General features: G+C 40.3%; 1 protein-coding gene across 1 annotated transcript in view; it reads left to right on the forward strand.

Annotated features, from left to right (window-relative positions):
* The window catches only part of LOC138642070 (ubiquitin-conjugating enzyme E2 E2), a 311,858-nt gene extending 307,496 nt beyond the window's left edge, over window positions 1-4,362 (forward strand). The window contains exon 6 of the mRNA XM_069729987.1: window positions 3,679-4,362. Coding sequence (XP_069586088.1) covers window positions 3,679-3,776 — 98 coding nt within the window. The 3' untranslated portion in view covers window positions 3,777-4,362. The remainder of the gene's footprint in view (window positions 1-3,678) is intronic.
* The last annotated feature ends 7,943 nt before the right edge of the window (window positions 4,363-12,305 follow it).

Below are 12,305 nucleotides of genomic sequence, written 5' to 3' on the forward strand. Positions count from 1 at the left end.
TATACCTATGAAGAGTTGGTTTCCTTGCACTATCCACTTATCATTGATTTAGATGTCCTTCCTGATCATTTGGTTTATAGGAGACTAGTTGGCCCGTGTGAAATTTTCACACATTGGTAGTCGGGGGCACAGGCAATTTCAGGAAAATCAGGCTGGTCAACTGTAAATGTATTTAATGAGATGATGAACACAGAGAGGTATGTGTGTTACTGACATATATATATATACCGTATATGTGTTTTCAGGAATATTTGAGCCCATGGATCCATTTTTTGTCCATTTTGCAAGCCGGCGAGAAAATCCTCGCCATATGGATGTCACACGGATGCTTACATGCGAGAAAAATCGCATCCTCGCACTGCATACGGATGACATACGGATCTCTGTTCAGGGAACATTCCTGCGATTGTCGTCCATGTATAACGGACCGATTTTTTAATACGTTGTGTGTGACTCCAGCCTAATGGAGATCCCCCAACATTAAACATAATGGTATTTTACTTACTGATCAGAAGGGGTCTGATTGTCAGGACCTTGCAAAAGAACAGCAGCAGCAGCATTTTTCCCCCTCCACAGCAGCACTGCCATCTATCTGCAGTGTAGGGAAGTGCAACACAGCCCTATGTATGTGAACGGAGCAGCTCCCTGGACAGCAGTGCCACTTTGACAGTAAAAATTATGAAGGAGAATTGACCCCATAACTGATCGTATTTACACTATTGTATAATAATTGGGAATATCCCTATAAAAAAGGAATATCTGCAGATTATTTTACCTTTTTTTCCCTACGGTTGGATTTTTTTTTTCAATTTTTGCAAGGATGTTTCCACCAATCTCTCCCATTGGGAAACAATGTACAGTCTGAGTTATGTCAACACTGCAGTTTTTTACTTGGAACCAGGGGTGACTCCAGGTCGCCAATAAGCTGCAACCTTAGAAGGAAGATACACTTTTCAAAGATTGTCCAATTATACGGGAAATCTGATGGTTCAGAACCTGTCCGGTCCCTTTTAGGCTGCATTCATTTATATCTTCAGTTTTAAAGCTGAAGTCTTAAACAGGTAAAGTTTTACTTTTATTCTACTTCCACATATGTAGCAAATATTTTATATGTACCTGTCTGAAATGGGCTGGGCAAGGAGCTCAGCAAGCTGGAAAGCCCCCAAGGCAAATGTTAGGATTTGTTTGAGCTTTGTGGTATTGTGCTTTGGGATAGTGTGGTGCCATCTGCAGGTAATTTTTCCTTACTGCAGTTTTATGAAAATTAATGTTTAAAATGTATTTTGTGATAACATCGTGGATGTGTGGTTTGTTTGGCTATTTTCTTGCTGAAGGGGGCAAGTTTACCTTTCAAATGGTGTATCACTTGTGTGTGTGGGTGCAGTATGAACGGAGATACAAACTAATCACCGAAAAAGAGTGTTTTGAAATAATATAGAAGGATTGGAGGATTGCCACTTTTTCTACTTCATTGAAAATGTTCGGTGGGATTTGTAATTAATGGATTAATGCCCTGGTGTATTATTTTTATTATGGTTAAACAGGTAAAATTCAGAATGTGATGTTATGGAGTGGATATAGGATAATTTACAGTAAACTGTGTTACACTATAAGAAAGAAGGTGTGTGTGGGGGATGTTAACACTAATTGCAAACAAGTGCGAAGCTGGATCATTCTTTGGATCCTTCAGAGACCCTTTGTTTTGGTTCCCACCAGTCAGCAGGTCATAGAACATTGTGGTGTGAAAGCATGAAAAGCCTGTTATCATCGTGTGACATCTGATCATTTTTATCTCTACATCTAAAACATTTGTTCTTGAGCGCATTAAGTGTGCGTATCAAAGTACAAAGCACCGAGACATTGTGCTCTAATTTAATGTTAAAGATACTAGTTATTGTTCAATTGGACTGCCACTATGCCTCTTCTAAGGGTACCGTCACACAGTGCAATTTTCATCGCTACAACGGTACGATCCGTGACGCTCCAGCATTGTAACAATATCGCTCCAGCGTCGTAGACTGCTGTCACACTTTGCAATCTACGACGCTGGAGCGATAATTTCATGACGTATGTGCGATGTAGGAGCCGTTGGTTACTATGCGCACATCGTATACGATATATGTTACACCATGCAATCATGCCGCCACAGCGGGACACTAGACGACGAAAGAAAGTTTCAAACGATCTGCTACGACGTACGATTCTCAGCGGGGTCCCTGATCGCAGGAGCGTGTCAGACACTGCGATATCGTAACTATATCGCTCGAACGTCACGAATCGTGCCGTCGTAGCGATCAAAATTGCACTGTGTGACGGTACCCTAAGTGTGTCTTGGACGCAGGGAGTGACAGCTTTGCTACCATATGGAATCAGGGTGGTGCTAGGCTGTCAGTTTGGTGAGTGACAGCTCAGTTGACTGGTCTAGTGCAGAGTCGCGCTGAGCTGTCGGTATTTTGTTTGACAGCTCAGTCATTCAATCTATTGCAGGGACATGCTGAGTTGTCAATATTTGAACAGTCAACTCAGCCATCTAATCTGAGACTGGGTGGTACTGAACTTTTTTCAGTTCTGTGTTTTTAGTGATTACCCAGCTTTTTAGCTAAGCTGTCAGTCGCAGACCTCTGGGAGTTGTAGCTATCAGCTCAGTGGTGTGTGCTCTAAACTCAAACATTCTGATCTTTTGTTGCCGGATCTTGATCTGCCTTTTGAGTATCCGTTTGTGTTACCCCTTTGGACTCTGACCTTGGAATTGTTATCCCGGACTGTGACCTGACCATGCCTTTGTCTCTTCCCTCTGTTTATGATGTACCCTCGTGGCTTTAGTCCTCAGACTCTTTGACTCCTCTCACTCACGACTTGTCCCTGAGAAGTGACTCCGCCTCACAATGACAAATAATGAAATTATGTAAATCCCCAATTAATATTCTGACTATCATCATGTAATATATTACGCCTTATACTGTATATTAAAACAATCTAAAAGTAAAAATGTCTAAGTTGCCCATATTAGAGAATCACTCCCACCTATGTTTTTTTTAATTAACTGTGTGTATATCTGCATGTAGGTAAAGTGCCACCAAATAATCGTGCTCCTAATAGAAAGTTTAGATCTCACCCATAACTGATGTAGTCATACTGTAATCCATGGATCATCGTTGGTATCAGTGGCAGGAGACAAAGAATATTGGTATTATCCAACATCCCTGTCGGGCCCCGTGTAGTAGCTCCCACACTTACAAGGGCAGTACCCAAGTGTTATATTGAACCTTGTAATAAACACCCCCAAAAAATCACTAAGGTGTTTATTACAAGGTTCAGTATACCAGTTGGGTACTGCCCTTGTAAGGGTGGGAGCCACTACATGGGGCCCGACTGGGATGTTGAATAATACCAATATTCTTTGTCTCCTGTAAGACCTATTCTTTCTAGTTGGAGCACGGCTATTTTGTGGCACTTTTTCTAATCTTTGAATGTGTGACCTATGGTAATGGCCTCAGTAATTCTGGATTTTTGCCTTCCCATTATTCTATGCGGTTTTTTAATCTGTGTGTTTGTGGGCTTATCCACAAAAATTTTTTTTACATTTAATTAAGTTATATTTTACCTAATTCTCTCTGTGCTGTAGTCTATATGTCTTTTATGTGTAGTAGTGATATGTGTCTTTTGTTTGCCTTGCAGCTGATCCTCTCGTTGGAAGTATCGCCACTCAGTACATGACCAACAGAGCCGAGCATGACCGGATGGCCAGACAGTGGACCAAGAGATACGCTACATAGGATTTATTACAGTGGACCTGAGCAAGCACATTCACTAAGTGCATCAATAGCTCCTTTATTTGTTTTCTTTTTAATTTTTCTTATTTTATTTTATTTTTTTACATTTTGTGACAAGATACTGTATGTCCTTTTTATTCAGACTTTGTTAACTTGAACTCCCCCGAAAATATACGGGGATTTTAGTTACTGTGTAAGAATTGTTGAACATGTGATAGTATAGAGCTTTGTTTGAAAGCCTTGTATCAATATTTGTGTTTTTTTAGGACAATGGGGAACTATAATTTAAATTTCAGTTACCTCCTCTCTATATTTGCTTATTGTTAGATTTAATTTTTTTTTATATTTTTTTTTGTATTAAGTCTTTCATGGTGGGTGCATGCTCCAGGGAAGAGTGTTTTATAAATAACATTTAAAGAATGAATCACTGTGCAAAAAATATGCTGTGTTTACCCACTAAGGACTTTCTAAATGAACAAAAAAGGGTATTTTGGGCTATTTAAAATTGCTTGTAAATGACTTTAGCAGTATGTGAAGCGGTTAATGTACACTTGTTTTATGAAACACTCAATAAAAACACTGCAAAATATGTGTATTTCCTGGAAGAACAGCATTGAACACAACTTATAGATACAGAAAACTTGGATGCCTGCAAGCAGAGGTCTTAAGTAGAAAATTATGGAACGAAAGTCATTTTTTTGTGTAATGAGCATTAGTGTCATGCAACCCAATGAAAATAAAAGTGCCAGATGTATGTTTCATGAAAGGTCATCTTGGAACGTTCCCAAAAATAATTTGCGATCATATTGAACAGATTTTTCTTATAACTCAAAAGACGAAGTGAGCTTGTACAGATGTCAATAAAGTGAGCCATCAGATCAAATTCTCAAAGCAAAATATCAAAAAACAGATTTATAAAATATTGTTAGCTCTTTGTGTTGCGAAGCTTACAATAAGTCTCTTACCAAAATTTCATTGTGTGTGACGTTGCTTGCTGTGGCATTCATTTTTGCTAACCACATATGTCACCTTTGACCGTAGCCTGATGAAACCATAAGGGCTCTCCTAAGGATATGGTGACCCAGGCACAGCTCCCATGTGGTCAACATCGAGCAGTCAAGCCAGCCATTGTGGTTTTCTGATAGATTGCTAACTAATTGCTTGCTATTGATGGTCCCGTGATTTTTAAAGTTAACAAATTCACGCTGTTGGAAGCCATTTATTGACCATTTTATTAGACAATTGTGGAGGATTGCATGGGAATGCAGATTTCGGCCATTCCATGTATTTGCAATGAAGGAGCCATTTGTCATTGTGCACATGTGGATTGATGACTGCAGGCGCAAGTAAATATTAGAAAATGTTAGAAAAAACTCCTTTTGTGCATACACTAAAAAAAGACTACATTCTATTTACTAGACTTTACTTACCTCCATCTACAAAATGCCATGTATTGAAGGAAGGAGTACCGAACCTGCTGATGATATTCACCTGAATAACCACATTTCTTTGCTTCCATTTAAAAAAAATCAGTGGAGCATGCCTCATTTGGCTTCTTACCGATTTCAATTGGATTCAACAAGAAAACTGGACTTGTAGAGGTAGACACAGGTAGAAAGCAGTATGTGGACACTGTACTGCAGAGAGGCGCAGGGCTGTGGAGTCGGAGTTGTAGCCCATTTTTGTGGAGTCGGTGTCATGGAAATTGAGGAGTCAGAGGTTTGGCTTACCGACTCCACAGCCCTGGAGAGGCGTGCACTGATTGGCCATCACTTTGTCCAATCACAGGCGTTATCCAGTTTAAATGCACCTGTCGATTGTCTAGATCCTGCTGCAAATCGTGTACACCACTGAGTTTGTCTAGAGGAGAAACAGGCAGGAGGCTACAGTGTATGGCTACGTTCACATTAGCGTTTTGCGGGGCTGCGTCGGGCGCAGCCACGGCGACGCATGCGTCATGCGCCCCTATATTTAACATGGGGGTGCATGGACAAGCGTTGTCGTGCGTTTTGTGACGCATGCATCTTTTTTGGCGCAAACGTCAGGGCACAGAGGATGAAGCAAATTGCATTTTTTTTGCGTCCAAAATCATGCCAAAAAAGGACGCATGCGTCACAAAATGATGCGTTTTGCATGCGTTCTTGTTTGCGTTGTGCGTTGCGTCGCCGACGCAGCACCGCACAACGCAAATGTAAACGTAGCTTAAGTGAAGATTGCCGTTAGCTACTTAAAGGGAACCTGTCACCCCCAAAATCGAAGGTTAGCTAAGCCCACCAGCATCAGGGGCTTATCTACAGCATTCTGTAATGCTGTTGATAAGCCCCTGATGTAACCTGAAAGATGAGAAAAAGAGGTTAGATTGTACTCACCCAGGGGTGGTCCCGCTGCGGTCCGGGTCCGATGGGCGTCGCAGTCCGGGGCCTCCCATCTTCTTACGATGACATCCTCTTCTTGTATTCACATTGCAAATCCACATGGAGAGAAGTAGAACCGGAGAATAGAAGCCGCGCAGACCACAATAAAGGTATCAGAGTTACACACACACTCTGTTTATTAGACACACACATTGCGGCTCCGGCGCAGTCGTACTTTGTCTGCCCTGTTGAGGGCAGAGCAAAGTACTGCAGTGCGCAGGCGCCGGGCCTCTCTGACCTTTCCTGGCGCCGGAGCCACAGCGTGAAGACAAGAAGAGGATAACATGAACATTTTCCTCACCTCTCACCAGGAGTTTGAACTTTACTTCACACTTAAAGGGGTTGTCCCACAAACAAAGTGCATGTTATTCAATAGATCTTGGAATACAAATAAATTACACTATTGGATGTGTTAAAACATGTTCCTGTGCTGATATACGGTAATCTTATAAATATGCCCCTGCTGTGTACTGTTTAATGGCCGTGTCTCAAAGTGCATGGAGGAAGCAAAAGAATATACAGACAGGACAGCTTGGGATCGCACATGCTGGTTACTGTAAGGAAAAAAATTCCTGCCTGTTTAAAAACTTCTTTTACCTCATAGAAAGAATGAGCTGTGATCCCATGCTGTCCTGTCTGTATACTCAGTTTTGCTTCCTCGCCTGCCCAGGAGATGTGGTATGATCAGACCATTTTCCTCCATGGTCAGACACAGCCATTACACAGTCACAGCAGGGGCACATTTATAAGATTATCTCAGCACAGGAACATTTTTACACATCTAAATATGGAACTTATTGTTTTCTAAAATCTATTAATATTTAAGCATCTAAAGATTTAATCTACAAAAGACAAAGGCAGTCTTAATTAATCCCGAAGTAAGGCTCTTCAGAAGATAATGTTACATTTCTTCTTCCATTTTGTCTCATGTAATTACCACAAGAATATTTTTTTTTACAGAGCAGAAACTTAAGATCTACATCTTCCAAGGGTTCAAAGAGTCTTTTAACTGATAGTAAAACCTAAAGGTACCTTCACACTGAGCAACTTTAGAATGATAGCGATCCGTGACGTTGCAGCGTCCTGGATAGCAATATTGTTGTGTTTGACACGCAGCAGTGATCAGAATCCTGCTGTGAGATCGCTGGTCGGAGCAGGGCCGCGCTTAGTAACCCGATGTTTACCCTGGTTACCATTGTAAATGTAAAAATAAAAAACAGTACATACTTACATTCCGGTGTCTGTCGCGTCCCCTCGCCGTCAGCTTCCCGCACTGTCAGCGCTGGCCGGCCGTAAAGCAGAGCACAGCGGTGACGTCACCGCTCTGCTTTACGGCCGGCGCTTACACAGTGCAGGGAAGGTGACGGCGAGGGACGCGACAGACACCAGAATGTAAGTAGTGTTTGTTTTATGTACATTTACAATGGTAACCAGGGTAAACCTCAGGTTACTAAGCGCGGCCCTGCGCTTAGTAACCCGATATTTACCCTGGTTATCAGGCATCGTTGGTCGCTGGAGATCTGTCTGTGTGACAGCTCTCCAGCGATGCTGCAGCGATCGGCATCGTTGCCTATATCGCTGCAGCGTCGCTTAATGTGACGGTACCTTAAGAAGGAACAGGCAACTTGACAAGAGTAAAAAACAAATCTCACCAATAAGTTGTTGTAGAATTTCTTATCATTTGCCTTGCTGAATTAATTGCAGAAAAAGGAACTTTTAGAGTTGAGATATGGATGGAGATGGAGAAGAAACCAGGAAGAGAATTGACTCAGTGCATATAGCTATTGTCTAGTCATAGATGACCTTATAAATTACAACTTGATTGCATCTGCTGCCAGAATTTTTTTTTTCCTCAGATGTTTCCAATCAGATTGCAGGCATAAAGGTGGAATGTTACTGGATTCAGATTAAACTAGCTTTTCAATACAAGAGAAAACCAGGTTCTGCAGAGGCAAAATGGTAGAATAACAATAACTTCAGTCTGGAAAACAATCCTTTATTTTGCAGATATTGGCTCTGCGGAGCCACCCTGATTGATCCCACCTAGTTTGATGAGAAATAGAAATGAATCTGTCTTGATTGATAGATGTATTACATTTATGCAGAATATGCCTGATATGTGCTCTGGCCCAAAGGTCTTATTCAAGAAGAATAGCATAAAACTTAGGATACTCATTTCTACTCTTACACTTACGTAAGAAAGACTAAATATTTCAGACGTCTCTAAGGACCTTGTGAGTCCTCCCTTCTCACAGAGTTAGGATCATAGATTCTGAATTAATGTTGAAAATCAGAAATTTGCTTTAACAATTAATGGTGAAGCTGTCGTGAGACAAGGCATCTATGATCAGATTGAGTCAATGAATCGAGTCTCTCTGAAAGTGACATTGAGAAACCAATCATCCAGGTAAAGTATAACAAACACCTGTTAAAATCTGAGTGAGGTTGCCAGGAATACTATGACTTTTGAAGAAAAACCTTGGGATCTATGATAGGCCAAATAAAAGATAGGTGAATTAGTATTTATGTATCATATTGTTGTGGACAACAGCGAGACTGAGAAACTTGTGTTACTGGAGAAAAGGAATGTAAAGTAGATATGTTTCAAGTGTACAATTATGTGGTGGCCACCTGGTTAAAGAATTATCTCCATTTGAAATCTTTGGAAGAAACTTTTTCAGGAAGGTTAAGTCTATAACACTATAAGACTAGTTATAAGTCTATAACAAGACGTATACTGCCTTTTTGGGTAATGCTTAAACAATTGCATTTTGTTGGCTATTTTATAAAGCTCATTTTTCATAAAGTCCTGAACTAATTGGAACACTGATCTCCTCTATTGATGAACAAAGTAATTTGAGGAAGTTCCTGATAGTATTGTCTCTGTCACAGAGTATTCACTGTATAGTCCAGTGAAGTTTTTAGCTAAGCTGATGAAGACATTGAGAATCTCATGCCAACTTGAGGAGACATAAGCTTGTCACCAAAGGACTGAATCCTTGGAACCAACATGAAGTGACTTCTTGTGCAAAAAACAGGTAGCTTCACTTAGGTTTTAGACATCTAAACTGTAACTTTCTTGGGGCACGAGGAAAAGCAACACTTGCCCTCACTGAGAGATTTAAAAATATTCTTCAGCTGTGGCCCAAATAAACTCCCAAGCTAAAGCAGTGGAGAGCAAAAGTGGTAATTGGGTTTAACCGTAGAGCAAGTTTAGCAGAAGTAGACAAGGTAAGTACTTTAAAGCTTTATCTAATTGCATCCAGGGGATGATCAGGAAGAAATTCAGTTACCAATTTCGTTTCTGTTATAGACTTTAGGATTTCATCTCTGGGAACTTCGTCCTGTAGGTCTCCGTCCAACATGACTCGGCAATATTCTTATGTCTTGCAACTGGGATGCCACACAGCTTTAAAAACAAAATAAGCTATGATTAATATCTTTGCCCAGTCTGCGTCCTGGATGTGATTTGTTTTCGTTTAAATTGTTGATTGTATTACTTGATATAACTTTTAAAAAAAAAATGATATATTAAAAAAACTGCAGAATACATTTTTTTAACCCCTGAATGACTGTGGCCTGAAAGAGCCTTAATTACCAGCCATTTTTGTTGTTTTTGCCTCTTTGCTTTTCAACAGCGATAACTTTTAGTTTTTCAAGGATGTGTCTGTATGAGGCTTTGTTTTATTCAGGCTAAGTTATATTATTTTTAGTGCTCTTTTGGGGTACATGAAAATTGACATGTAATTTATTTTCATTTTTTTGCAATGCAAGTATAGAACGAAAAATCTGTTTTTTGCCTTAATTTTTTATATATTTTTTACTGTTTTCATATCAAATAGTCTGTTGAACAAATGCTCCAGGTTATTACAATCCTGAGAATACTCAATATGTATGGGGTTTGTTTGTTTTTTCAAATGGATATAATAACACTAGATGGTGGCCCGATTCTAACGCATCGGGTATTGTAGAATATGCATGTCCACGTAGTATATTGCACAGCCCACGTAGTATATTGGCCAGCCACGTAGTATATTGGCCAGTCACGTAGTATATTGCCCAGACACGTATATTGCACAGCCCATGTAGTATATTGCCCAGCCACACAGTATATTGCCCAGTCACGTAGTATATTGCCCAGTCACACAGTATATTGCCCAGACACGTAGTATATTGCACAGCCCATGTAGTATATTGCCCAGCCACACAGTATATTGCCCAGTCACGTAGTATATTGCCCAGTCAAGTAGTATATTGCCCAGTCAAGTAGTATATTGCCCAGACTCGTAGTATATTGCCCAGTCTAGTATATTGCCCAGCCACGTAGTATATTGCCCAGTCACGTAGTATATTGCCCAGTCAAGTAGTATATTGCCCAGCCACGTAGTATATTGCCCAGACACGTAGTATATTGCCCAGCTACGTAGTATATTGCCCAGCCAGGTTTGTCACAGGTGAAAAAATAAACATATACTCACCTTTCCGAAGGCCCCTTGTAGTCCACGGCAGCTTCCGGTCCCAGCGTTGGTATGGACGCAGGACCTGTGATGACGTCGCGGTCACATTACCGTGATGTCATGGCAGGTCTTTCTAGCGCAGGGCCTGTGATGACGTAGTGGTCACATGACCATGACGTCATGGCAGGTCCTTGTCACGCAGGGCCTGTGATGACGTCACGCGGTCACATGACCATGATGTCATGGCAGGTCCTTCTGCCATACCATCTTTGCCACCAGAAAGTGCAGCGGAAGATGGCGGCCGGCGGAAGCGGCTCAGCGGACTACAGAGGGTGAGTATAGTAGGTTTATTTTTTTTATTATTTTTAACATTACATTTTTTACTATTGATACCACATAGGCAGCGTCAATAGTAAAAAGCTGGGGACACACAGGGTTAATATCAGCGGTAACGGAGTGCATTACCAGCTGCATAACGCGGTCCATTACCGCCGGCATTAACCCTGTGTTAGCGGTGACCGGAGGGGACTATGTGGGCGACAGGCACTGACTGCGGAGAGTAAGGAGTGGCCATTTTCTTCCGGATTGTGCCCGTCGCTAATTGGTCCTGGCAGCCATGACAGGCAGCTGGCGAGACCAATCAGCAAATGAATAACCGTGACAGACAGACAGAAGGACAGATGGAAGTGACCCTTAGACAATTATATAGTAGATTACATTTTATGTAGCTAGCAAAATATGGAAGCATGACAAAGACTTTTCCTTCTTACATATCCTGTAGGCAATCAGATCCCATTAGGGCAGAGCCTGATTGGCTAACTGTCAGTCAATGGCTGACTGTGAAAATAATGTACTGTAGTTCATAAGTACTAAAATGTATTAATGTGATCAAAGGATAGCAGGTCCATGTCCCTTTGTCAGACCAGTAAGTATTGTTAATATACAGTATATATACACGTGTGTAAAAAATGTATAAATATGGAAAAAACTAATCCCTATTTTAATAATAAATTATTAAATTGTAAAAAGAAAAAAAACATCCTAACAAAAGCAACTCATTTTTAGTATCGCCAATTTCGTAACGACCTATACTATAAATCTTTTTATTAAGAAAAAGTGACAATATTGTTACCCCCCCCCCCCCCTCAAATTTATTTTAAGGGGTTTTTTTTTTTTTTCAAAAGTGGCAAAACATAAAAAAAACTGTATAAATTTTGTATCCGCATGAATGTACTGACCCGTAGAATAACGATAACAACAATTACACCAACCAGTGAACAATGTTTAAAAACAAGAGATTAACCTAATTTAGAGTTAAAAAAATTTTTTGTCAATTTTGTTTCCAAAAGAATGTAGTAAAAAGTCATCAAAAAGTGACATGTACTACAAAATGATGCTAATTAAAACTAGTTTGTTACTCAAAAAACAAGCCCTCATACAGTTTTGTTGATGTAAAGTTATATAACTTATGACTTGGAATACAGCGTCAGAAAAACATGATTTTTATGCAAGTGGGTATTTATAGTACAAAATAGTAAAACCATAGAAATTTGTTATAGCCTTATTCTTATTGACCCACAGAATAATGTCAATGCTTTACTAATGTAGCATGATGAATAGCATACAATTTAAAATGCAAAAAAAAAACAGTGGTAGAATTG

The sequence above is a fragment of the Ranitomeya imitator genome, chromosome 6, assembly GCF_032444005.1.
Source record: "Ranitomeya imitator isolate aRanImi1 chromosome 6, aRanImi1.pri, whole genome shotgun sequence".
NCBI lineage: Eukaryota > Metazoa > Chordata > Amphibia > Anura > Dendrobatidae > Ranitomeya > Ranitomeya imitator.